The sequence below is a fragment of the Dama dama genome, chromosome X, assembly GCF_033118175.1.
Source record: "Dama dama isolate Ldn47 chromosome X, ASM3311817v1, whole genome shotgun sequence".
Lineage (NCBI taxonomy): Eukaryota > Metazoa > Chordata > Mammalia > Artiodactyla > Cervidae > Dama > Dama dama.
The window spans coordinates 115,911,830-115,939,690 of NC_083714.1; the positions used below are offsets into that span (position 1 = coordinate 115,911,830).

A 27,861-nucleotide genomic window follows, 5' to 3' on the forward strand; every position below is an offset into this window, starting at 1 on the left:
AACATCACAGACATAAGCTGTCAGCTGCAGTGCTCACAAGCAACTGGGGCTTTAGCTGTCCTGGCTGGTCAAGTTGATATGGGCAGAGCACCAATAGCATCTGCTAAAAGTGGGTTAGAAAAAGCTAGATGATACGTTTATCACTTTGGGCAGCCCAACATCTGAGTACCCTTCCTGTTGAGGGAGAAATGTCAAGACAGATGAAAGACAGGGCTCCACTCCTTATGATGCTTCACATTTTCTCAGCAAAGTTCTCTATCCTTCCCCAGAGGCCACTAGACATCCTTCTAAAAATGCCTTTTCTGTTTTGATTAGCCAGAGTCTGACATTATGTTTTATCACCAAGAACCCTGACAGGTTCAGGGATGATGGAAATTGTTAAGTCCTAGATGATTGAAGCCTGAAAAAGATGGGGGTATCTGGTAAGAGAAGAGCCCAAGGAGAGGAGAGACGTTCAGACTGAGTAAGAGCCAGAAGTCTAGGGATGACTCTGAATTTTTTTACTTGCAAGACTATGAGAAGGCGTGGCACAACTAGAAGGAGTTCGGAGAAGGGACAGTGAGTTCATTTGGGGACTTGTTGAGTCTGAGTTTTCTGGGGGCAGTCAGAAGGAGACGTTTCACAGATGACTGTGCAAATTTCATGGTCAAGAGGAGTGTCTGGGAGGAAAAAGAGACAGACAGACAAAGATCAGCTCATGGATGTGTCTGAATTGGAGGGGAAATATGTATAGAACAAGAGTTGAGGCCAACAGCAGAATCCAGGGGATGGTTAGGTCTATATACTTCTCTATAAACAAACCTTACATAAACCATGAAAAGACAAGGGAGGTAAGGAAAGAAGGACACTATTAAGAACTACAGAATGATCAAGCAGGACAGGTGCTGAAGAGAGACCCTTGGTAATATGAAGTAGAAAGTCAGTGGTTACCTTTGAGAGAAGAGTTTTGGTAGAGTTCCTTTAAGGGAAAAACTCCCCCATCTCCTGTGTCATGTAAATCCTTCACCTCCCCTCTCTTCTCTGGATCTTCTTTTGTTAACTGTATCCCAGACCACTCCTGAATTTGTAACCTTTCCCTTTCTTTTGAATCTTCTGTAGCAAATAAACATCATTAAAATATCCTTCTCTCTCTTTTCTACTTGTAGGGCTCCAGTTCCTTTTTGAAGACCCAATGTCACCTCTATAGTGGATGTATCCTACGAGCCAGGTAAGATTCAGACCTTTTTCCTCTCATACATTCACTTTGTACCTTGTAAGCCTCCTCTTTTATTTATTTATTTTTTAATATTTTTTTTCTATTGATTTGGCTGCACCGGGTTGTAGTTGCAGCATGTGGAATCTTTAGTTGTGACATATGAACCCTTAGTTGCGGCATGTAAGATCTAATTCCCTGACCAGGGATTGAACCTGGGCCCACTGCATTGGGAGCGTGAAGTCTTAGCCACTGGACCACCAGGGACGTCCCAAGCCTCTTTTAGATCCTACTCAGATAGACTTGAGGTATCTACCTACATGTCCATCTTTCCCACCTCACTTGGGAGCAGTAACTGTACCCTAGCCATCGGATATTCTTAGTGCCAAGCATAGCGAAGAATACTTCACAGAATCCAGGATTATTTGTTGAAAGAACTGGCTACTTGGTTACAAATTTCCCAAGCTGCATGAATGCTCCTTCCTAGAATGCTTTATTTTAGCTTTATTTCTTGAATTATGATTCTGAAAATATTTTAAGTTGCAACTTTTACTTCTCCATGAACTTTATGGGAAAACTAAACTTTGGGGAGAAAAAAATCATGCCCAGGGAATTATTCCACAGGAAAAAAAATAAATCTCTTTCTTGCACATAGAATAGTTAATATCAGACATAATGCATTGCAAACCAGAAGAAATGTGACCAAAAAATAAACGTTAAAATACACATTAAAGGGGAGAAGTCTATTCTTCCTCAGGCAGAGCAGTAGCTTTGCATATTAATGAAATTTAAATGTCTCACAGTAAGAAAAATGATTGGAATAGATTGCAATAACTTAAAAATGAGTGCACTTTAAACAGCATCTGTGATGAATGTGTGATTACAGAGAATCAGTCAAAAAGGCTAGTCCCACTCTAATGCTCCCAGAAGAGAGATGACTGATGGCCCTCCATTAACAAAGCTACATTATGGGCCTAGGGAAACGGAAGACACAGAGAAAGTCAACAGGTTGACTTGCTGAAATACACAAAGATGTCAGTCTGGAAGGTGGCCATGACAGTTCTGGGCAGTGTGAGGGTTAGGGATGTGTAAAAAATATTATAAACAGCTAAGCCATTCTAGTATAGTCATTGAAAGTGAGGAAAAATGAAACAGGAAAAGCCAAAGAGCTGCACAAAGACTGGTAAAAAGTTTAAGATATGTGACAGCTCGAGATGACTTCAGGGCTTGTGGCCAATTACTGTAAAACATGGGTTGGCAGAGATTTCCTGTAAATGTTCTAGGCTTTGCAGGCCATACAGTCTTTGTTGCAGTGACTAACTGCTGTTGTAGGTGAATGCAGCCTCAGACAATAGGTAATTGAATGGGTGTGGCTGTGTTCCAGTAAAACTTTGTTTCAAAACCAGCTGGGGCCAGACTTGGCTTGCAGACTGTAGTTTGCCAACCCATACTCGAAAAACACCATTTGGAGACAAAACAGCAGATTGTGCAAAAGCCACTATGTTAAATATATGTGTGTGATCAATAATTGTTGGTTCACTTGTTGTTGTTGGAGTTTTTATTGTGCTTGGTATGTTTTTATTGTTCTTGGTCCAGTACTTACATGAGAGTATGACTGAGTGAGTTGGTTAAATTGAACCATTGGTATTATTTTCCAGCGCCCCAGGGGATTCCAAGGTGCCGCCATGTTTGACAAATAGGATGCTAAAAACTGCTACTCAACATTGAAACATATATATTATCACATGTAAAATAGAATTTGCTGTGTGAGGTGGGGAACTTAAATCCGGTGTTCTGTGACAACCTAGAAGAGTGGGATGGGGTGGGAGGTGGAGGGAGGTTCAAGAGGGAGGGGACAAATGTATACTTATGGCTGATTCATGTTGATGTATGGCAGAAACCAACACAATACTGTAAAGCAATTATCCTCGAATTAAAAATAAATAAGTTTATTAAAAGAATGCTACTCAAAATTCAGTGTGCATATGTATCACCTAGGATCTTGTTAAAATGCAGATTCTGATTCAGTAGGTCTGAGGTTGAGCTTGGGATTTGGCATTTCTAACCAGCTGTCAGATGGCACTGACCTGTTGGTCCATGGACCACATTTTGCGTAGCAAGATGCTTTCACTGGTTTTCAATGCCTGGGATGTCTAGGGCCTGCCCCCAACACTGATGTAATTGGTCTGGGAGGTGGCCTGGGCACTGAGAACAATAAAAGCTCCATAGGTGATGCTGAGGTGCAGCGCAGCTTGAGAACCTCTGTGCTAGGTCACGTGTGTGGTGACTCTCAGTTTCACTTACTGTGTTATCAGGAGTCCTTTTGCCCATCTCCCCTTTCACTCCATCCATTCCTCTCCTTTTCAGACCCAAACATCCAGAAAACAGTGGGTTCAGGCTTAACTCGTCATTCTTTCCTTCTTCCCCACCTCTGAGGAGTGGAATGTAGTTCAGGAAGGAAAGAGGAGGCTCGGGGAACCTGAGTTGGGGAAGGAGAAGCAAAAAATTGTTCTAGGGGCTGATTTAAAGGGGAAGCTGATTGAGACAAGTGGGGCATTACCAGAGAGAGTTGTCACAGCAAAACTCACCTCCAGGCTTGGGCCCGAGTTTGGGGCACTGGAAATAGCAATCTACTCTCCTGAAGTCTGACAGCAATTGACACCCAAACAGTTAGGGAGGCTTTCTCCTTCTTGATACACAGAGTGACACAGTTGGTAGAAATGCAAGAGAGACCCCCAGTGGCAAAGTAGAGATGTGAAATCCTTTCATAAACAAATCATAAACACCTCAGAGGGACTTAGAAATTAAGTGAATGATGATGATGATAATGATGATAAATGATGGTTTACAAGTGATATATGTACTGTATGTGCCAGGCACTGTTGTGAGCATTTAAAAATACTAACTCATTTATTCTTCTTGGCAACCCAGTGGGGTTGACGCTTCTTTTAAATTGAAGTATAGTTGATTTACAATGTGTTAGTTTCTGGTACCCAGCAAAGCAATTCATTTATAAGTAAATGTGTTCTTTTTCATGCTTTTTTTTCTTATTATTTATTACAAGATATTAAATATAGCTGTACCATACAGCACAATGTTGTTTATCTCTTCTCTTTCTAGTGGTATGTATCCACCGAGCCCAAACTCCTAATCTGTTCCCTTCCTCACTTCCCTTTACCTTTGGTAACCATAAATTTGTTTTCTCTTTGAGCCTTTTTCTGTTTTGTAAATAAGTTCATTTGTGTCATATTTTAGATTCCACATATGATATCATATGATGTTTATTTTTCTCTGATTCACTTCACTTAGTATGATAATCTCTAGATCCATCCATGTGGCTACAAATGGCATTCTTTCACTCTTTTTATGACTAATAGTCCACTTTGTGTGTATGTGTATCCCCCATATTCTTTATCCATTCATCTATGGATGAATGGAACGGATGCTTAGGTTGCTTCTGTGTCTTGGCTTTTGTAAACAGTGTTGCTGTGAGCATTGAGGTGCATGTATCTTTTTGAATTTTAGTTTTGTTTGGATATATACCAGGGAGTGGGATGGCTAGATCATGTGGTAGTTCTGTTTTTAGTGTTTTAAGGAACCTCCCATACTGTTCTCCATAGTGGCTATACCAATTTACATTCCCACTAACAGTGTAGGAGGGTTCCCTGTTTTCTGCACCCTCTCTAGCACTTATTATTTGTAGATTTTTTGATGATGGCCATTCTGATCAATGTGAGGTGATACCTCATTGTAGTTTTGATTTGCATTTCTCTAATTAGTGATCTTGAGCATCTTATACTTTTTGGCCACCTGTATGTCTTCTTTGGAGAAATGTCTATTTAGGTCTTCTGCCCATTTTTTGATTGGGTTTTGTTGTTGTTGTTGTTATTCATGCATATAAACTGTGTATTTTGGAAATTAAGCCCTTATTGTTTGCGTCATTTACAAATATTTTCTCCGGTGGGACTGATGCTTTTATTATCCCTATTTAACACTCAAGGCTCAGAGAAATAAAATAACTTTCCCAAGCTCCCCCAATTTTGTAAGTGGTTTAACTGGGATTTGAACTCAGGGCATCTGTGTTGAACAATCTATGACACTAAACTGCTTCTCCAAAATAAGAGAAGAAGGATTTTTATTATAGTTACAGGCAAACAGCTGCTTATCCTGTGCTTCTTCATATCTAGAGGAGAGCATGAATATATATAGGCTTCCCAGATGACTCGTGGTAAAGAATTTGCCTGCCAGTGCAGGAGACCTGGGTTCAACCCCTGGGCCTGGAAGATCCCCTGGAGGAGGAATTGGCAACCCACTCCAGTATTCTTGCCTGGAGAATCCTATGGACAGAGGAGCCTGGCGAGCTACAGTCCATGGAGTTGAAAATAGTTGGACATGACTTAGTGACTAAACAACAGCTATATATATGTGTGTGTGTGTGTATATATATTAGTCTCAAATATATGTATGTATATATATATGTTTGACTAAACATATTTGTTTGAACAAGTTTGACTGAAAAGAGTAAAAGGACAATACCATTCACTACCATTTTCTGGAAACTAAACTCAAAGGGCTATAATCTTCATTTTTATTAAAGCACAATTATGAGGAAATATAGAAAGAAATTACTGTTTAGTTAAACTTGTTCATATTTTAGTGAATGTTAAAAGCAATCTATTATCTCAAAAATGGCTCAAGATATCTATGTGTCTTTGAAAATAGGATACAAAGTCTGCAAATTTCTAACTTTGATCTTTGTACACCATACATGACACAGAAGAAATAATACTGTATGTTCTGAATATTTTTTCTCAGACACAGACAGCCTTAGGGTTTACATGGGACCAGATTTTATCTGGTAAATAAAGAACAAATTGAAAGAAAGGAAGAGTTTTAAAAGGAGAACAGAAAAAAAGAAAAGCAGGTCTATTGTTTCCTTGGGAAACCGTTTTGCTGGGAAATAATGTCTACCCATCATCAAGAAGATAAGGTAATAGGGTCATGCCTCTCCACATCTACAGAGGAAGAGCCAGAGGCCAAACTGAGGAAGAAGCTGATTTTGAGATCAACTGAGTAGACATAGGTGGCCACAGTCTGGAATGAGGTAACCGTCCAGGTGGGCCCAGCAGCCCTCTAGGTGTTCAGCACCTCATCCCATCCTCTGAAGGTTGGCTGCCCTGGGTTTGGGGCTGCCTATGCCATAATCTCCCTACTTCCTTTCTGGTCAGCTTAATCTACTCCATGACCTCAACCCATCTATGTATATGCTAATATATCCCATATGTGTATTTCCAAACCTGATCTCCCACCTGAAGCTTCAGATTCATTTTTCTGGCTACCTGCATGACAGTTCCACTTGGGTATCTAATAGGCATCTCAGATTTCACATGACATGTTTTCCCAGCTCCTTGAGTCCCCCTGCAGACACCCCCAGCTTCATAAATAGCATGACCATCAGCCAGGGTGTTCAAATCCAAACTGGATCCTAGGTTATTTTCACCATTTCCCATCCGTCACCTCTGGTCCATAAAGTAAACATTATAGAGTCATGCAATTCATCTGAAATTTGTCTACATCTCTTCCTCTGCCAATGCCACAGTTCAAGCCACCATTGTTACCCTAGGTCTGCTACAGAGTCTCTAAATTGGTCTTGCATGTCTCCTCACTCTCTGCATTCTTCAAAGCAGCCAGAGTCAGAGTCAGAATCTTAACATTCAGAGAGACTTATGCTGCTTGATATTCGATACTACAAATTGCCCTTCAATCTTGGCCTTATGTTCTTCAGTCCTTCTATTGAGGTAATTTGGGGCTTGGGGTGCCATGTAACCTTAATGGAAGGAAGTGCACAATAAAAATACTTTTGTATGTTTTGTAAGGACAACATGTGTGTCCAGCATGGTGACCTAGGGAGTCACCCCTTTGTCTGTGGACAGTCCAGCCTAAGGCTCAGTTACCTTTGTCACCATCGCCCAGGGTGAACTTGTCAGAGGGACTCCACCAGTCTGGCTTCTGTGATCTCCATCCTGCTTCCCAGAATCAACAAACAGTAATGTTTACATATTTTAGTAAACTCAGAGTTTTCACGTAAAATTTAGGAACCCTTTATTTTAATCCATGTCCCATCCCATTCCCTTCATTCTTCCTCCAGAGGCACCATTATTGTGATTTTCATACTTCTACTATTCACAGGCACCCACATTCACCAGAGCCTCTCCTCACCCCCCCCCCACCCCATATACCACATTGCTTATTAGGGGAGAATGGATTTTGTATTTTCCAGGGTGCCAGGGAACCCCTTCTCCCTCCCTCTGTGGAAATCCCCACCTGCCTGTGGCCAGGGCATTGGTAGCTGGAGAGACTCCTGGATGCCTGATTTAAAACTGGAAAAGTTAGGAGTTTGCACACACACATCAACCAGAGACCTTTATTTCTTTAGGAACCAATAACTTTATTGCAAGGAATGGCAAAATTGAAAGAAGAAAAACTCGAGTGAACTTTTTGCAAGGGCAATACTGGGGACTGCATAGCAGTGGGCAATCACCCCTGCCTCTGGGAAAAGTCCACTTTTGGATTTAGAGCCCAGGTATCAGTCTTTCTTGTCACCATCACCCAGGGTAAGCTTGTCAAAGAGGTACTCTGCCAGGCCACCTTCCGGGGGCCCCATCTTACTCAGGGTGCTGACATGGCCCGCCAGCTCCTTGATGAACTCCACCTGCTGGTTCAGGAAGCCGGTCTCCAGGATGTGGCACAGGTGGGGGTCGCGCTTTTCGGTGGCCAGCTGGTGCAGGTCGAGGAGGCTCTGGTTGATGTGCTCCTCCACGTGCAGAGCATTCTGCATGGCTTTGAGCCCACTCTCCCACTCTTGGGTCTCCGCCTTCCTGATGTTCTGGAGGGAGACGCGGCCCCCACGCCGGTTCTGCAGGAACATCAGGCTCTCAGCTCTCCTGTCGTGCTCATGGGAGCGGAGCAGGAAGAAGCGGTGGAAGTGCTTCAGGGCCACATCATCACGGTCGAGGTAGAAGGCCACGGCCAGGCACTGGAAGGAGGCGTGGAGCTCCAGGGCGGCGTGGCTGTTGACCGCGGCTTCACACTCTGGGTGGTAGTTCTGGCGCACCTGCGAGGGCGGTGCTGGCAGTCTCACTGGCACCGCACGTGTGGCAGGTGAGAAGGCCACAGTGACGGAGAAGCGGCGGGGCCGGTACGCGTAGCCTGGGAGAGTACCCAGGGTGGACTATGAAGGCCGCCTGAGACAGGCGGCTCAGATCAGGGCGGCAGCTCTGGGATGGACTGGAAGAGGATTCCGTTACCAGGTTGACGAGCGGGAAGGAGGTTCCATTTCTGTTAGGGAGGGAGCGTGCTGGTGCGCGGGGCTCGAGCCCCACGTTCCAGGTTCCATCAGAGCCTGGGTGGGGCAGAGACAGAGCTGAGCGACTGGCATCTATTAACATTTTAAATTTTGCTGTAAGATTTTGTTTTTCAAGGACTTTCTCTTGTTCTCTAATTGCTCACTTTGACAGCACCCTATTCTCATTTTATAAACCCACTGGCTTCCTTAGACGATATGAATTTGCATTTTTTTTTGGTGATGTTCTCTTCTTTTCCTGTATTATATTTGTTTTTTTCCTCCAGAAATAGTTCTGTTTGTTCATCATGATCCTCTCTTTCGTTTCCCTCAAATATCTGGCAGGCATTTATCCATTCACATTTGGGAGTAAAGGATTCATTTGATTAGCCTCAGAAATTAGCATGGATCTGATGTACAGTTATGACGTCCATTTCATCAACATGCCCCTCCTTTGTATGGTAGGGTGGAGTGTGTCAGTTAGGGGGTAGTCTTCTCCTTTGGGTGTATGTGGCATAACACTTTTAAGGGAGTATAGGGACCCTTCCAAATGCTGAAAGCATGGCATTTCTCTGACATCAGGAAACTTAAGTGGATCTCTCTTCAGATAGATGTGTCCTGTTTTGCAGGTCTGTGTTGCCTCATGTCTGTTCTAATTTGGGTTCCTTTCCTGGTCAAGTAATTCACTGTCTTTGGAGGGTAGTTTTGGGAGATTAAGCTGATCAAATGCCACTTTGGCTTTGTTCAATGAAAGGAAGATTGGGGTAGGGTCAGAGCTCGGGTGTGGCAAACAGAACTGTTGTTCAGAGAGGAGCTCTTCGACCTTCTGCGCTGCTTGGATTTCATCAACTCTGTTCTTGAACTCTCTCTGAATGTGCTTGGCTTTCTACTACAGGTATATTATTTTCTTTCTCTTTTTTTTTAAGTGAAGTATGGTTGATTTATATTATGTTAGTTTCAGGTGTACAACTTATTCTTTCAATATTTCTATAGACTATACTCTGTTCAAAGTTACTATAAAAATAACTGGTTCTATTCCCTGTGCTATATAACATATCCTTGTAGCTTATTTTATACAGAGTAGTTTGTACCTCTTAATCCCCTACTCCTGTCTTGTACCTCTTCCTTTCTTTCTCCTTCTCCCTTCTCCCTGTCTCCCCTTCCCTGCTAGTGTAACCTGTTAACCACTAGTTTATTATCTAAATCTGTAAATCTATTTCTGTTTTGTTACATTCATTTGCTTCATTTTTTAGATTCTAAATATAAGTGATAACATACAGTATATGTCTTTCTCTGTCTGACTTATTTCGTGAAGCATAATATCGTCCAGGTCCATTCATGTTGTGGCAAGTGACAGACTTTTGTCTTTTTATGACTGAATAGTATTCCACTATAGTATTCTGTACACCACATCTTTATCCATTCATCGGTTGATGGATACTTAGGCTATTGTAAATAATGTTGCTATGAACATTGAGTTACATGCATCTTTTCAAATTGTGTTTTTATTTGCTTTGGATATATGCCCAGGAGTGGAATTGCTGGGTCATATGGTAGTCCTATTTTTCATTTTTTGAGAATTCTCCATACTGTTTTCTACAGTAGCTGCGCCAATTTACATTCCCACCAACAGAGTACTAAGGTTCTCTTTTCTTCATATCCTTGCCAACACTTGCTATTTGTGCTTTTCTTGATGATAGCCATTCTGACAGGTATGAGGAGATTTCTTAAGTGTTTTTGATTTGCATATCTCTAATCAGTGATGTTGAATATCTTTTCATGTGCCTGTTGGCCATCTGTATGTTGTCCTCCCTGGAAAAATGTCCACTCATGTGTTCTGCCCATTTTTCAGTTGGGTTGTTTGGGTTTTTTTTTTTTTTTTTTGAGTTGTATGAGCTGGTTACATATTTTTCATATTAACCCCTTATCATTCATATCATTTGAAAATATTTTCTCCCATTCAGTTGGTTGTCTTTTTGTTTCATTGATGGCTTCCTTTGATGTGCAAAAGTTTTAAATTCAGTTATGTCCCATTTGTTTATTTTTTCTTTTATTTCCTTTGCTTAGGAGACAGGTCCAAAACACTGCTACCTTTTATGTCAAATAATGTTTTTTCTTCTAGGAGTTCTATGGTTTCTGGTCTAACATGTAGGTCTTTAATCCAGTTTTAGTTTGTTTTTGTATAAGGTGTGAGGAAATGTTCTAATCTCATTCCTTTACATGTAGCTGTCCAGTTTTCCTAGCACCACTTATTGAAGAGACTGTCTTTTGTCTATTGTATATTATTGCTTTCCCTTATGGTAGATTAGTTGACCATAATGTACATGGCTTTATTTCTGGGCACTCTATTCTGTTCCACTGATCTATGCATCTGTTTTGTGCCTTTTTAAGCTACTGTTTTGATACTGTAGCTTTGTAGCATAGTCTGAAATCAGGGTGCATGATAGCTCCAGCTTTGTTCTTTTTTTCTTAAGATTGCTTTGTTTTTGTGGTTCCATATGAATTTTAGGATTATTTGTTCTAAGTTTTGTGGAAAATGTCATGGGTATTTTGAGAGGGATTGCATTAAATCTGTAGATTGCTTTGGACAATATGGACATTTTAACAGTATTCTTTTCATCCATGAAGGTGCCATAGCTTTCCCCTTCTTTGTATCATCTTCAGTTTCCTGCATCAGTGTCTTATAGTTTTCAGAGTATAAGTCTTTCACCTCCTTGGTTAAGTTTATTCCTATATATTTTTTGATGTGATTTTAAATGAGGTTGTTTTCTTGCTTTCCCTTTCTGATAGTTCATTTATTACTTCAGTTGAACTTTACTGCTAGTAAACAGTCTGTTCAGATTTTTTGTTTCTTCCAGATTCAGTCTTGGAAATTTTTGTATTGATCGAAATTTATCCATTTTTTCTAGGTTGTCCAATTTGTTGGCATATAACTATTTGTAATATTCTTTTATGATTTTTGTACCTTTGTCATATTAATTATAATTTCTCCTCTTTCATTTCTTATTTGGTTTACTTTGGTCCTCTCTCTTTTTTTCTTTAGGCTTTTGGTTTTGTTTATCTTAAAATTTTTTTCTTGTAATTTTTAGTTGGATGATAATTGCAATATTGTGATAGTTTCTGCCATACATTAACATGAATCAGCCATAGGTATACATATGTCCCCTCCCTCTCAAACCTCCCATCCCACCCCCTAGGTTGTCACAGAGCACTGGCTTTGGGTTCCCTGCATCATACAGCAAATTCCCATTGGATATCTATTTTACATGTGGTAATGTATATGTTTCAATACTACTTTCTCAAGTCATCTCACCCTCTCCCTCCCCCACTGTGACCCTAAGTCTGTTCTTTATGTCTGTATCTCCTTTGCTGCCCTGCAAATAGGATCATCAGTACCATCTTTCTAGATTCTATATATATGTGTTAATATACAATATTTGTCTTCTCTTTTTAATTTAGCTTCACCTTGTGTAATAGGCTCTAGGTTCATCTACCTCATTAGGACTGATTCAGTTGCGTTCCTTTTTTTTTTTTTTTTTAAATTGTGTTCCTTTTTATGGCTGAGTGATATTCCATTGCTTACATATACCACAATTTCTTTATCCATTCATCTTCCCATAGACATCTATGTTGCTTCCATGTCCTAGCTATTGTACATAGTGTTGCAATGAACACTGGGGTATGTGTGTCTTTTTCAATTATGCTTTCCTCAGGATATATGCCCAGTGGTGAAATTGCTGGGTCATATGGTAGTCTTAATCCTATTCTTTTTTTAAGGACTCTCCATACTGTTCTCCATAGTGGCTTTATCAATTTGCATTCCTACCAAAAGTGCAGGAGGCTTCCCTTTTCTCCACACCTTCTCTAGCATTTATTGTTTGTAGACTTTTTGACAATGGTGATTCTGACCAGTGTAAGGTAATGCCTCATTGTAGTTCTTATTTGCATGTCTCTAATAATGGGTGAAGTGATGTTCAACATCTTTTCTTGTGTTTATTAGCCATCTGTATGTCTTCTTTGTAGAAATGTCTGTTTAGGTCTGCCTACTTTTTGATTGGGTTGTTTGTTTTTCTGGTATTGAGCTGAATGAGCTGCTTGTATATTTTGGAGATTAATCCTTTGTCAGTTGTTTCATTTGCTATTATTTTCTCTCCCATTCTGAGAGTTGTCTTTTCATCTTACTTCTAGTTTCCTTCATTGTGCAAAAGCTTTTAAGTTTAATTAGGTTCCACTTGTTTATTTTTGTTTTTATTTTCTTTAGGAGATAGGTTATAGAAGATCTTGCTGTGATTTATGTCAAAGAGTGTTCTGCCTATGTTTTCCTCTTAGAGTTTTATAGTTTCTGGTCTTACATTTAGGTCTTTAATCCATTTTAAGTTTTTTTGTGTGTGTTTATGGTGTTAGGAAATGTCCTAATTCCATTATTTTACATGTAGGTGCCCAAATTGAAGAGACCATCTTTTCTCTGGTGTATGTTTTTGCCTCTTTTGTTGAGGATAAGGTGCCCATAGGTGCATGGATTTATCTCTGGGCTTTCTATCTATAGAAATGTAGACCAATGGAACACATTGGTTCATATTGCTGTTTTTGTGCCAGTACCATAGTGTCTTTTTTTTTTGTTGTTGTTCCTACATTTTTTATTCTATTAAACTCATTAACAACTGAGACCTGTTCTGCACAACAAAGCATTGTGGCCAAGCTTAGATCACATGATAAGAAAGCTGTACCTGGATCTTTTCCTCTCAGAAACCCTCTATCTAATCTGCCTACAGTTGGAGAAATATCCTCTAAGAAGCCTTTGTCTATTCAGGCTAGGTTCTGCTCCTAAATAAATTTAGGTCAGGAGAGTTTTGCTGGTAAGAAGGTAAAACCAATCTCAACCAATCAATCAACAAAGAAATCTAAATTTTCAGAACAAGTTGGATTTCAGAATTGTGGATAAAATGTTGAGAACCTGCACCATATAAAAGGGAATATGCAGAGTGGCAGGAGAACCTCTTTAAGACAAAAAAAAAAAAAAGAAAAAAAACAGAAAAAATAGACCAAGCAAACAAACAAAAATAAACAAGGCATGTGTTGAATGAAGAATGAATGAATAAATGATTGTCACCTGCATAAGAGAATGAAGTGCAGCAATGCAGAGAGGTGGGAACATTAGTGGGGATATTTCACACACACCAAGGGCATGAATACCTGAGTAATGCAAGAAGGATACAGATGCAGGTGTACCTGAGACCAAGAAGCAGCCAATAGGGTGCAAAAGTTCTGGAGGAAAAGGTAGGGGAGATGGGGCAGTAGGGCAGGAGGAGGTTTAAGCCTGGAGACAAGGGCGGCAACTGGAGCCAAGGGGAAGCTGGTCCAGGAATCTTCCTACCACTTCAACAACCAAGACCAAGGAAACTTGAGTCTCAGTGATGTTGAGGTGCTATGATCCCCATGTCTGTGTCCCCTCAAACTCAAATGTTGAAACCTAGCCCCCAAAGTGATGGTATTATGAGGTAGGTCACTCAGAGGTGACGAGGTTATGAGTGTGGAGCCCTCATGAATAAAATCAGTGATCTTATAAAAGCCACCAGTGGACTTCCCTGTTGGTCCAGCATTTTGACTTCTAGCATCCACTGCAGGGGCATGAGTTTGATCCCTGGTTGGCGAAGTTCTGCATGTTGCACTGTATGATCAAAAATTTAAAAATAAGACTTGAAAAAAGAGCCACCAGTGAAAGCTCTTTTACCTTTTCCACAATGTGAAAACACAGAAAAGTTGGCCACCAAGGAAGAAGTAGGTTCTTACCAGACACTGAATCTTCCAGGATGTTGATTTTGGACTTCCCAGCCTCCTGAACTGTGAGAAATAAGATTCTGCTTTTCCTAAGCCACACAGCCTCTGGTACTGTGTTATAGCAGCCCAAATCCATAGTGTCTTAATGCCTGTAACTTTATATGATCTGAAGTCAGGGAAGTTGATTCCTCCAACTCCATTCTTCTTAAGATTGCTTTGACTGTTTGGGGGCTTTTGTGTTTCCATACAAATTTTGAAGTTATTTGTTCTAGTTCTGTGAAGAATACCATTAGTAGTTTGATAGGGATTGCATTGAATCTATAGATTGCTTTGAGTAATATGGTCATTTAAGACAAAGTCCTATCCATAGCAATCAGAGAAGAAAAAGAAATAAAAGGAATCCAGATTGGAAAAGAAGTAGTAAAACTCTCCCTGTTGGCAGGTAACATGATTCTTTCATAGAAAACCCTAAAGATGACACCAGAAAATTACTAGCCCTAATCATTGAGTATAGCAGAGTGGCAGAGTATAAAATTAATACATGGAAATCCTTTGCACCCTATACACTAACAAAGAAAAGTCAGAAAGTGAAATTAAGAAAACAATCCCATTCACCATTGCAACAAAAATAATAAAATACTTAGGAATAAGTTTACATAAAGAGACAAAAGACCTGTATGCAAAAAACTATAAGACACTGATGAAATAAATTAAAGACGACACAAACAGATGGAGAGGTATACCATATTCTTGGACTGGAAGAATCAATATTGTGGTTTTATCTTTTCAAAAAAAAGCTCTTGGTTTCATTGATCTTTTCTATTGGTTTTTGAGTCTCTTATTTTCTCTTTGCTGTTTATCATTTCCTTCTTTCTACTAACTTTGTTCTTATTTTTCTAATTCCCATAGATAGTAGGTTAGGTTGTTTATTTGAGATTTTTGTTTCTTGAAGTATGCTTGTATCACTATAATGTTCCCTCTTAGAACTGCTATTGTTGCAACCCATAGATTTTGGGTTTATTCTGTGGGTGTTTCTTTTTTTTTTTTTTTTTGGTGGTGGTGGTGGTGGTGGTGGTGGTTTGGAGAGGGGACCATACCATACAGCATGTGAGATCTTATTAATAGTTCCCCAACCAGATTTGATCCCACACCTCCTGCATTGGAAGTGCAGAGTCTTAGCCACTGAACTTCCATAGAAGTTCCCTTATCTCATAGATTTTGGAAAGTTGTGTTTCCATTGTCATTTGTCTTGAGGTATTTTCTAATATCCTCTTTGATTTCTTCATTGACCTACTGGTTTTTTAGTGTTTTCCCATTTTTCTTCCTGTAATTAATTTCTGGTTTTATACCATTGTGGTCTGAGAAAACACTTGATACACTTTCTATCCTCTTAACTTTGTTGAGATTGGTTTTTTGGCCTTAGTATGTGATCCAACCTGGAGAATATTCCATGTACACTTGAATATGTATCCTGCTGTTTTGGGCTAGAATGTCTTATAGATATCTATGAAGTCCAACTTGGTGTATTATGTCATTTAAGACTACTGTTCCCTTATTTGATTTTCTGTCTGGATGATCTGTCCATTGATATAAGTGAGGTGTTAATGTTCCCTACTATTATTGTATTATTGTCTGTTTCTCCCATTATGTCTGATAATATTTGCTTTATATATTTAGATGTTCCCATAATAGATGCATATATGTTAACAAATGTTATATCCTCTTCTGGTATTGATCCCTTTATCATTATATGATTCCCTTCTTTGTCTTTTGTTATAGACTTTGTTTTAAGGTCTATTTTGTCTAATACGAGTATTGCCACCTCTGCTTTTTTGTCATTTCCATTTGCATGAGAAATCTTTTTCCATCCTTTCACTTTAAGCCTATGCTAGTCTTTAGCTCTTAAGTAAGTCTCTTGTAGGTGGCATATAGATGGTCTTGTTTTTTTTTTTTTTCTCTATCCAGTCATCCACCCTTTTTCTTTAGATTGGATCATTAAATCCATTGACCTTTAAAGTGGTTATTGATGTGTATGTACTTATTACCAGTTTGTTATTTGTTTTCTGGTTGTTTTTGTAGTGACCCTCTGTTCTTTTCTTTTAATTTCTTCCCTGATGATTGGATGATTTTCTTTAGTGGCATAGTTGTGTTCCCTTCTCTGTAGTTTTTGTCAATTTGTTGTAGGTTTTTGATTTGTGGTTACCTTGGGATTCAGATATGGTGACTTAAAACTATAATTGTTTTAAACTGGTAGTCATTTAAATTCAAACATATTGTAAAAGGTCTTCATTATTTTAGCTCCCCTCCTTCACATTTTGTGTTTTTGATGTCATATTTTACATTTTCATATTTATGCCTTAACTGTTATTGTATTTATAGTTGATTTTTCATTTTTTTGTCTTTTTTAATTTTTTTGTCTTTTAATATCTATACTAGCTTATTTAAGTGGTTACTCCATAGCTTTTACTATACATTTGCCTTTACTAGAGAGGTTTTTCCTTTTCTGTAGATTCTTAGTTCTTGTAGTCTTTGATTTTCTATGCAGAGGAGATTCTTTAACATTTTCTTTAGGATTGATTTAGTATTGATGGACTCTTAGTTTTTGCTTCTCTGTAGAGTTCCTTATCTCTTTTTCAATTCTGAATGATAATTTTTCTGGGTAGGGTATCTTAGGTTATAGGTTTTTCCCTTTAATCACTTTAAAAATGCCATGCCTCTCTGTTGTGGTTTGCAAAGTTTCTGCTGTCAGTCAGCTGATAGTATTATGGGTGTTCCCTTGTATATGATTCTATTTTTCTCCTGTTGCTTTTAGAATTCTGTTTAATTTTTGCCATTTTAATTATGATACGTTCTGGTGTAGGTCTTTTTGCTTTCATTTTATTTTGGACTTTCTGTGCTTCCTATGCCTGGATAACAATTTCCTTCAGGTTTGGGGATTTTTCATCCATAAATCTATCCAATTTATTTTTGACCTCTTTTTTTTTTAACTATACTCCTTAATGACTTCTATAATACAAATGTTAGTATTATTTGATGTTGTCCTAGATGTCCCTTCAGCTTTTCTCATTTTTTTGAACTTGATTTTTTTTTGCTGTTCTGATTGAATGGTTTTCATTATTTTATCTTTCAGATCACTTATGCATGCTTCTGTATCACTTAGTCTGCTGTTAATCCCTCGTGGTGTTTTTTTTTTTTTTTCCCCATTTAACTTATTGTATTCTTCAGCTCTGACTGGTTCTTTTTTATATTTTCTTATTCTTTGTTAAAATTCTTGCTATATTCATCTATTCTTTCCCCTAGTTCACTTAGCGTTCTTATTACTAATTATTTGAGCTCTTTATCTGGTAAATTACTTATCTGTTTCAGTATTTTTCAGAGTTTTTTCTCATGTGTGTGTGTGAAATAAATTCCTTCATCTTCTCATTTTGTTTAACTTTGTCTGTCTCTATGAAATTAGGTAAAACAGTTAGCAATCCCATTCTTGAAGGGGTGTCCTTTTGTGGGAGCATCCCGATACAATTTGTGTGTGCCCAGTAGCTTTGGTGGTAGAGCTGAATCTGAAGTGAGCATGAATCATATCTTCCCCAAGGATTTCCTGGCAACTATCACCTTGGTGGGCAGTAGGGCTGGAGATGGAGGAGCTAGAGTCAGAGCCCGGTATGAGATGGGGCTTCTCCTATGCTGAGTGGCAAGTGCCATTCTATCAGGGGTGGAATTGGGTCCCAAAGTGCTGGAGCAGAAGCCAAGAGGGTTGGGTCTAAGCTGGTTATGTTTCCTGTAAATGTATGTTCTCCCTTCTCCCAAGGGAGCAGCGTTGGAGCAAGAGGGGCCAGAGTGGGTTGCTCGTGTGGGTCTGGGCTTGTGCTTGGTTGGTCCCAGCACCCAGTCTGAGTTCCAGATATTCCTGATCTGCTGCCTCCCTAGAGTGCCAGCATTGGCTGCCCTTGCCCCATTTAGATGTAGTGCTGGGTCTGAGCCAGCTCCATACCCCACAACTGTGCACTCTCTTCCGCAATGGCAGACTTTGCCTTAGTGGGGAGCTGTGTCATGGAGCAAGATGGGCCAGAGCATGCACTTGGAGTGGACTGGGGTATGCACTCGGGGTTGTGGCAAACTGGCTAGAGCCCCAGTCAGCCTCGATCTGCTTCCTCTGCCTTGTTTTAACAGCCAGCAGGTGTGTACATGAGTGGTGTCTAGGTTTCTCACAGCTCCCTTGCCAGTGCTATTGGTCTTCAAACCAGCCAAGGGGACTCATCTTCCTCGGATCAGATCCCAGGTCTGGGGTGCCCAGTATGTGGTTTGAACCACTCACTCCCCAGGGAAGATCCCAAGGACATGTGATCTCCCTCGTCTGTGTTCCCTGCTAGGAGCACAGGTCCCAATCCTATTGCTTCTCCACCCTTCCTTCCTTCCTATGTGTATCTTTATTCCAGTCTTCACTGTAGAATAGAAGAGCCTTTCTGTCAGTCTCCATTTTGTTTTCAGTGATAAATTACTCCACGTGTAGATGTATTTTTGATCTGTTCATGAGGGGAGGTAAGCTCAGCGTCCTCCTACTTTGCTGTCTTGATCTCCCAGTAGTCTGCTGCAGTTACTTTCAATTCTCTGGTTTTATAATTGTAAAAGCATATCATGGTTTTATCTTTCAGGCATGCCTCAAAATCTCTGGTTTGCTAACTATATCCTTTCTCATTTAGATAATTGTTTTTGTTTCTAGTCTGCCAGTATGAGTCAATTATCACTTTTTACTATTTGAAAATGCTTGTTTTTTTAAAAAAAGTTAATACATTTGCATGGCTTAAAAACCACTTAGTTTTCTCTCTGTAGTCAATCAATGGAGTATTACTTATTAAAATAAGAAGAAAGAGGAAGAAAAAGAAATAATACTCATATGAAGAAAAATCATAGACACATAAGAGAGGAATCTTTAGAAACTTATTCTTTAGAATGTCATTTTTGAGTATACATGGAGCATTTACCAATACAAACTAAATACTGGGCCACACAACAGGTCTCTGTAAATTTTAACAGATTTAAGTCATGCAAGATATGTTCTCTGACCACAGTGGGATTAAACTAGAAGTCATTAACAGAAAGATATTTGATAAATCCCCAAATATTTGAAAGCTAATAATACAATATACTTCTAAACAATCCAAAAGTCGAAGAATAAGGAGTGTATTAAAATTATTTGGAATGGACCCATGGGCAGAGGAGCCTGGAGGGCTACAGTCCATAGGGTCACAAAGAGTCAGACACGACTGGAGTGACTTGGCAGGTAGTAAGTAAAATACAGCATATCAACTTTTGTGAGATGTGGCTAAATCAGTGCTTAGATGGAAATGTATAAGAACCAAATACCTATATTAAAAAACAAGAAAAGTCTCAAATTATTGAACTTCCCACCTTAAGAAATGGAAAGAATGAGGAACAAAAGAAATCTAAATCAACCAGAGGGAAGAGTTTGTTGCAAGCCAAGCAGTATCTTATAACCTGGGACAAAGCTAAGATGTTGAGGAGCATGTCTACTATTGTTGGGGACTGGCCCCAGGGAGAGACCAGTGGGTCAACTTTAGGGTCTGTGGTTGAACTGGCCATTTGGAATAGAAGTCTAAATAACTCTTTCTACTGTGTGATGATGAAAGATACTGAAACAAAGACCTGGGATAGACTGAGAGTTCCTTTTAGGCTCTGGGCCAAGGCAAATTGAGGTGACCACCCAAGGCTTGGTCCTTTGAATGACCTGTGTGCCTGGAAGCAAGTGACAGGACAAAAAGAGCCAATTCAGAATCATGTATCCTTCTTGTCAGTTATCTAACTTCCTGCCCCTAGGGAAAAAGATGGAAATCCAACCTTCATGCTAAGATTGCTCTTAAAGACTGATACATCTCCTTTCTAGATTTTCCTTGATACGTTTTAAAATTTTTATTTTAATCTATATCAAAAGGCTGTATGTGGCATGGTTCCATTTATGTGAAATGTCTAGAATGGACAAACCTATAGAGAAAAAAATGTAGATTAGTATTTGCCAGGGGCTGGAGGGAAGGGGAATGGGGAGTGACTGCTAATGGGTATGAATGGGTACATGGCTTCTTTGGGGGATAATGAAAATGCCTTGAAATGATGTAGTCGTGTGATTGTTGCATTACTCTTTGAAGGTACTAAAAAACATTGAGTGATAATTTGGAATCATATGGTATGCAATGATATCTTTCTTTTTTTTCAATCATATCTTGATAAGGCTGTTATTTTTTTAAAAAAGGAACAGTGTGTCAGCCAAAGATCAGGCTGTACAATGGAGATGAAATTCAGAGTAGGCTGTGCAGCTCATTTGTCATGAAATGTTACTACTTTCATCATTTGGCAATATTGAAGAAGCAAATTTTCATGTTAATGATGGCTTTTTTTCTACCACCCAGCAGTATAATAAGATGAATAAAACATTCAGAATAAAAGGATTTAATACTCCTTATGGGAAAAGGAAACTGGTAAAACTGAATCCATCAGTGAAGTGAAGTGAAGTGAAGTCGCTCAGTCATGTCTGACTCTTTGCGACCCCATGGACTGTAGCCTACCAGGTTCCTGCACCTGTGGGATTTTCCAGGCAAGAGTACTGGAGTGGGCTGCCGTTTCCCTTCTCCAGGGGATCTTCCCAACCCAGGGATCGAACCCAGGTCTCCCACATTGTAGACAGATGCTTTACTATCTGAGCCACCAGGGAATCCATGTACCCATTCATACGCATTAGCAGTCACTTGCCAATCCCCTTCCCTCCAGCCCCTGGCAAATACTAAGCCCTATTATTGAATCCATCAATAATTACTTGTTAATTTCTGAGTGTGAAACTCTGTTCTAGGTATACTACAGAAGAAAGAAATCCTTGAGAAACAAGTTCCTGGCCTATAAATACCCTGTCTTTTAACACACATTGAATTTGACTTTTCAGCCTCACCCGTACTAAATGTATAGGGCATTTTTGTTTGTTTTCGCTTTTGTTCTGCCTTTAACATGGTTTATTCAGCATCCATCTTGAGCAGATGCTCTTAGTGGCCACTAGATGGAAGCCTAACAACATCTACATTTTCAAATGCTTGTTTTTTTGCGATCACTTGATTTATTCAAACTAGATTTGTGGCATGAACAAAAGCTGTCACCAGATTTTTTTTTTTAAGCTGTCATTGGTTTTTCAAGTCTGAATTGTCATCCGTGTTTATTGCATAATTTCCCAGTCTGAGTAATTTATTGATGTTGCTGTCAGTCATTACAATCATCCAAACCATAAGCCAATCTAGTCCTGCCACCTGTTTGGAGATCCAAGATGGACTGAGATTGGACTCTTACCATTCACCTTCTCCCTGCCACTCCAAGAATTCCCTTTTCTTGTGGTAGATTGCATTATTTCCTCACAATTCTTTCTTCCCTCCCTGTCCTAATCATGGCTTCATTGATGGTGGTAAATACTCCTCTCTTCTCTGAGTTAGGGTGTTCCAAGTCAATTGTTTTAGTCAGTGATACATGAAAAAACCTAAGGTTTGTCAAGTTTGACCAAAAGATGTAAATGTGCTTGCATGGTTGGGCATGGCCTCTTATGTTTCTTCCATCCACCATTTGAAGAACATGTCCTAGGCAGGTTGCAGAAAAATGAGACATGTAGAACAGAAGGGAATCTCCTCAACCAAACTCAACCCATAGCCAAACCTAGCAGGTAGAAGCTGACTCCTGCAAATGTCATTCTGCAGACCTGAGAATGTGATTTTGAGGTTGCTTGTTAGACAGCTTTACTGCAGCAAAATTGCCTAAGGCAACTCCCTATGCAAGAGTTTCATACCTAGGTATTTTACTAATGTGGTTCCCCTATATGGAATGATAGCAGCCAGAATTTGGTTACTGTTAGTTATAAATATAGTGGCTGTTAGCCATTGCAAATTGGTACCCGTTAAAATCACCTTTCATGTCCTAATTCACTTCAGCAAGTGCTTGGATACAAATCTGTTGAAGAGGAAAAGTTTACCTTTATGTAGTGTCTTAAGACTCAGTTACCATGAAAACCAGTAAGCTCAAGGAGCAGCATGACCCTGTATTCTACATGCAAAGAAAAAAGTATTTCCTAGGTGCCAGTTATTTGGCTTTGGTTCTTTACAGAGTAGGTATGATAAGTTTCTTTTATAAAGTAGCATATGGTGGAGATGGCTGACAAGTACATAAAAAGATGCTCAACATCATTAATCATCAGGGAGATGCAGATCAAAACCACAATGAGACATCACCTCACCCCTGACATCAAAAAGAACACAAATAATAAATGTTGGAGAGGATGTGGAGGAAAGAAGACCCTTTTTTACACTGTTGGTTGGAATGGAAATTGGTGAAGCCACTATGGAAAACAGTATGGAGGTTTCTCAGAAAACTAAAAATAGAGCTACCATATGGCCTAGCAATTCCACTTTTAAGTGTCTATCAGGGAAAAAAAACCAAAAACGCCACTTTGAAGAGATATATGTACCCCATTGTTCATAGCAGCATTATTTATGATAGCCAAGATATCAAAGCAACTCAAGTGCCCATCAACAGATGAATGGATAAAGAAGATGTAGTGTATGAGTGCAGCAGTGCAGGGGACCTTTTGAAGGAGGTTGCCATTATCTTCATTACCTCCACCATAGTTTGGTCTCAGGTCAAACAACAGGGAGGGAACACAGCCCCGCCCATCAACAGAAAATTCGATTAAAGATTTACTGAGCATGGCCCTGCCCATCAGAACAAGACCCAGTTTCCCTGCCAGTCAGTCTCTCCCATCAGGAAGCTTCCATAAGCCTCTTATCCTTATCCATCAGAGGGCAGACAGACAGAAAACCACAGTCACAGAAAACTAATCAAACTGATCACATGTACCACAGCCTTGTCTAACTCAGTGAAACTATGAGCCATGCCATGTAGGGCCACCTAAGACAGACGGGTCATGGCGGAGAGTTCTAACAAAATGTGGTCCCCTGGAGAAGGGAATGGCAAACCACTTCAGTATTTTTGCCTTGAGAACCCCATGAAAGGTATGAAAAGCCAAAAAGATAGGACACTGAAAGATGAACTCCCAAGGTCAGTAGGTGCCCAATATGCTACTGGAGAACAGTGGAGAAATAACTCCAGAAAGAATGAAGGGATGGAGTCAAAGCAAAAGCAACACCCAGTTGTGGATGTGACTGGTGATGGAGGTAAAGTCTGATGCTATAAAGCACAATATTGCATAGGAACCTGGAATGTTAGGTCCATGAATCAAGGCAAATTGGAAGTGGTCAAACAGGAGATGGCAAGAGTGAACATCAACATTTTAGGAGTCAGCAAACTAAAATGGACTGGAATGGGTGAATTTAACTCAGATGACCATTATAGCTACTACTGTGGGCAAGAATCCCTTAGAAGAAATGGAGTAGCCATCATAGTCAACAAAAGAGTCTGAAATGCAGTACTTGGATGCAATCTCAAAAATGACAGAATGATCTCTGTTTGTTTCCAAGGCAAACCATTCAATATCACAGTAATCCAAGTCTGTGCCACAACCAGTAATGGTGAAGTAGCTGAAGTTGAATAGTTCTATGAAGACCTACAAGACCTTCTAGAATGAACACCCAAAAAAAGATGTCCTCTTCACTATAGGGGACTGGAATGCAAAAGTAGGAAGTCAAGAGCTACTTGGAGTAACAGGCAAATTTGGCCTTGGAGTACAAATGAAGCAGGGCAAAGGCTAATAGAGTTTTGCCAAGAGAACACACTGGTCATAGCAAACACCCTCTTCCAACAACACGAAAGAAGAACTACACATGGACGTCACCAGATGGTCAATAGTGAAATCAGATTGATTATATTCTTTGCACCCAAAGATGGAAAAGCTCTATACAGTCAGCAAAAACAAGACCAGGAGCTGACTGTGGCTCAGATCATGACTCCTTACTGCAAAATTCAGACTTAAGTTGAAAAAAGGAGGGAAAGCCACTAGACCATCCAGGTATGACCTAAGTCAAATCCCTTACGATTATACAATAGAAGTGAGAAATAGATTCAAGGGATTATATCTGACAGAGTGCCTGAAGAACTATGGACGGAGGTTCATGACATTGTACAGGAGGTAGTGATCAAGACCATCCCCAAGAAAAAGAAATGCAAAAACACAAAATGGCTGTCTGAGGACGTCTTACAAATAGCTGACAAAAGAAGAGAAGCTAAAGGCAAAGGAGAAAAGGAAAGATATACCCATCTGAATGCAGAGTTCCAAAGAAGAGGAAGGAGAGATAAGAAAGCCTTCCTCAGTGATCAGTGCAAAGAAATAGAGGAAAACAATAGAATGGGAAAGACTAGAGCTCTCTTCAAGAAAATTAGAGATACCAAGGAAACAGTTCATGCAAAGATGGGCACAATAAGGGACAGTATGCAAAGAATGAGATAATTAAGGGCTTGTGTGAAAGTAGCTGTAAATCTGTGGGCCCATGTGCTGGAAGTGAGCCACACTAGTGGATCACATACCAAAGCCTTGGTGTTAACTGCCCCCGCTCTCTTCAGTCATCACCATCAAACTATGCTGTAGAATCCAAACTTCTGGTCTGGGATTATGTGAGAAAATGTCACATGAGTGCGTCTGCTGGGGGAGAGGAAGGGATGGAGGAGATGGTAGCGGTGGTGGTTGAGGGCCCTGAGTAATACTGTCTCTGAGGAGAGAAGAGATACTTACGTGGGAGGAAAACTGTTTAGGGTCTGAAGTCATGATTCACATTTTATTATTTGGATCCCTTAATCATGTTTACAGTTTAGAAACAACACATTTTGTAGACTCCATGTTAGGAAACAAGTTTCAAATCATATTTCAATGTTTCCAAAATCAGTGCTAATCCTTTTAATCAGTGGTGCTGAATAAAATTGTTGCTTTGTCAAACTGGGAAATAGTTTAAGTGGCCATGACCTACACATTAGATTAGTTGTTCAATGTAATAACTTGTAAAGCTGCATTTTGTAAGTGGGACATGAAATCTTTGCCTTTCATCTGCTTTTGAAATTTTAATTGCCAAAGGGAATTTTTTTTGAGTAAAGTTAATTTTGGAAGTTAAATATAAATAATTTTTCATATTTTCAATCAACAATTTCAAAAACATAACCATGTGTTTCTTATATGTAAAAACAAAACTACACATTCTCCTATTTTCTTCATATCTCTTTGCGTGCAGTGAAAGATTTATGCATTGGTTTTGTGAGGAATGAAAAATATTTTCTCAAGGTTAAGTTATCCAAGAATATTGGTATATAAATACTAAAAATTGTTACCATGAAAGATTCTAGAATATATTATAAAAATGGAATAAATACCAGAAACTCATCTCTTATGAGATATATGAATGTGAAGGAGAACTAACTAGATTTTATTCTCAAGTTATTTTGGTTATTATTATAAACAAGATTTACCTTAAAACAGTGCTGTAAATTTCACATTAAACCATTAAAATTACTGTTTTTGCAATACTTTGTAACAAAACTATCCTGGTGTGCTTTGGAAGGTATGAGTTATCTCTAGATTGTAGTCAGCTTCAAATGTATACAAAAGTAGACAATATTACAATAAATATAATACAATACAATTATTAATTAATAATACAATATTCTCATTGTTACCAAACCAAACTTGGGTCCACTTGCCCTCATGCAGTAAAGCCAATCAATTGACTCTGAGTTTTGGTGCAAAGAAATGCAGCATTTACTGCAGGGAACCAAGCAAGGAATTCAGGATAGCTAATGCCCAAAACAACCAAACTCCCTGATGGGTTTCAAGAGCATTTTGAAAGGCAAGTTGAGGAAGGGGCATCTCAGGGTATGTGATCAGTTTGTGCATAGTTGATTGATTGATGGTAAGGTACCAGGATGGTGTCAACATTATCAGTCCTTAGGCACCAGTAAGTCTGGAGGGAGGTACATGCTCAGATCATCAAGTAGTTAAATTTCTTCCATTTGGTGGTGTTTAATTTAAAAAAACATTATTTTGACTGTGCCACGTGGCTTGAGGGATCTTAGTTCTCTGACCAGGTGACCAGGGCTTGAACCTGGGCCCTTGGCAATAAAAGCCCCAAGTCCTAACCACTGGACTGCCAGAGAATTCTCTGGTGATGGTTTTAACATCTGTAAAACAACTCATGAAATGTACATAAAGGTATTATTATTATTTAGGTACTTCAGAGAGGAGCCAAGGCAGAGGATGTGGGGGAGGGGTCTCTCCTAGAAAGGACCCACAGTGTCCTTATCAGTTATACCATCCCCCACCTTCAACAGTTACTGACTCCTGGCAATATTACCTCACCTATTATTATTTTGAAAAAATGCTAAGATATTTTATGCATAAATATTTCAGTATGCATTTATATAACAGAACTCTTTGTTAAATAATACCACACTACCTTTAAATGTGCCTTGAAAAGTTTCGTATTTATAACTGGAAAGGCAAAACAGTTTCAAAGATGAGAACTTTGCTCTCAGAGTGTCTTGCATTGTAGGAGTGAATGTTGCCAAGGGAACATTTCATGTAAATTGGCAGTTATGTGAGCTATAGCTCTGAAGAACAGTGCACTCCAGTCAAAAAAAGGTCATATGCTTTCTCCATCTGACTGGAGAAATAAAGCTGGAGAATTACATACCAGCAAATATGGGGGTACTGAAGTGCTTTCTCAAGTCTTATGTTTACTGCGTTAGAAGAAAAAATAAAGCAACTTGTTGGTCTCCTTTGTATTATTAAGAAGTCATATTGCATTCCTGCTCCAGTCATGAATATAACATGGGAAGACTGGTTTTAAAAGTTTCATATTTCCAGCCCAGGTGCACTAGAGGTATATGAGTGATTCTTAACAGTTTGTGGTTTGTGAAAAATGTACTGTGAAGAAGTCAGTTCTTTATTTTTCTTGAGATGATCATGCATAAAGTATGATGATCTGCTATGCTATCAAAATTATCCTTAGGTATCTGACATACTCTATGTAATGTATATGAATATGTTGAGAAAGGACTGTTTCCTGCCATATCAATAAACCTGATATTTTTAATACCATATTTTTCAGCCCTTCTATTGAAGTAAATTTTGAGTTGAATGATGCTACTTTATTGCAGGGTGGTACAATTCAAGTAAAAAATGACACGTGGATGTTTTGTAAGGGTAGCATCCATGCTCGACAGTGGTGACCACAGGAAATGTGTCTCTTGGAAAGCCAGCCCTGCTACCCTTAGATTGTCACTGTAGCCCAGGGTGAGCTTGTCAGCGAGGGACTCTGCCGTGCCAGCATCCCGGACACCCATCTTCCTACCCAGAATTCTGCTTCAAACAAAATGAAGACCCCTTTATTTCATTCCCTCCCCAATCACTTTCGCTTCATAGGTTCTGGAGATCAACCCCAATCATGATTTTCAGGCCATATTTTTATAGCTCATCTATTCACAGGCACCCACATTCACCAGGGCCTCACCTCACACACACCCACCCCATATACCACACTGTTTATTAGGGGAAGGTACATTTTGTATTGTTCAG

General features: G+C 39.4%; 1 protein-coding gene across 1 annotated transcript; it reads right to left on the reverse strand.

Moving 5' to 3' along the window:
• Positions 1 to 7,778: 7,778 nt before the first annotated feature.
• On the reverse strand, positions 7,779 to 27,629 carry LOC133052815 (ferritin heavy chain-like). The gene is made up of 2 exons (XM_061137652.1): positions 27,555 to 27,629; positions 7,779 to 8,423 (listed from the first exon to the last, which is right to left on the reverse strand). Exons 1-2 carry the CDS (start codon positions 27,627 to 27,629, stop codon positions 7,779 to 7,781), a joined length of 720 nt encoding a protein of 239 aa, XP_060993635.1.
• Between the last annotated feature and the right edge of the window lie 232 nt (positions 27,630 to 27,861).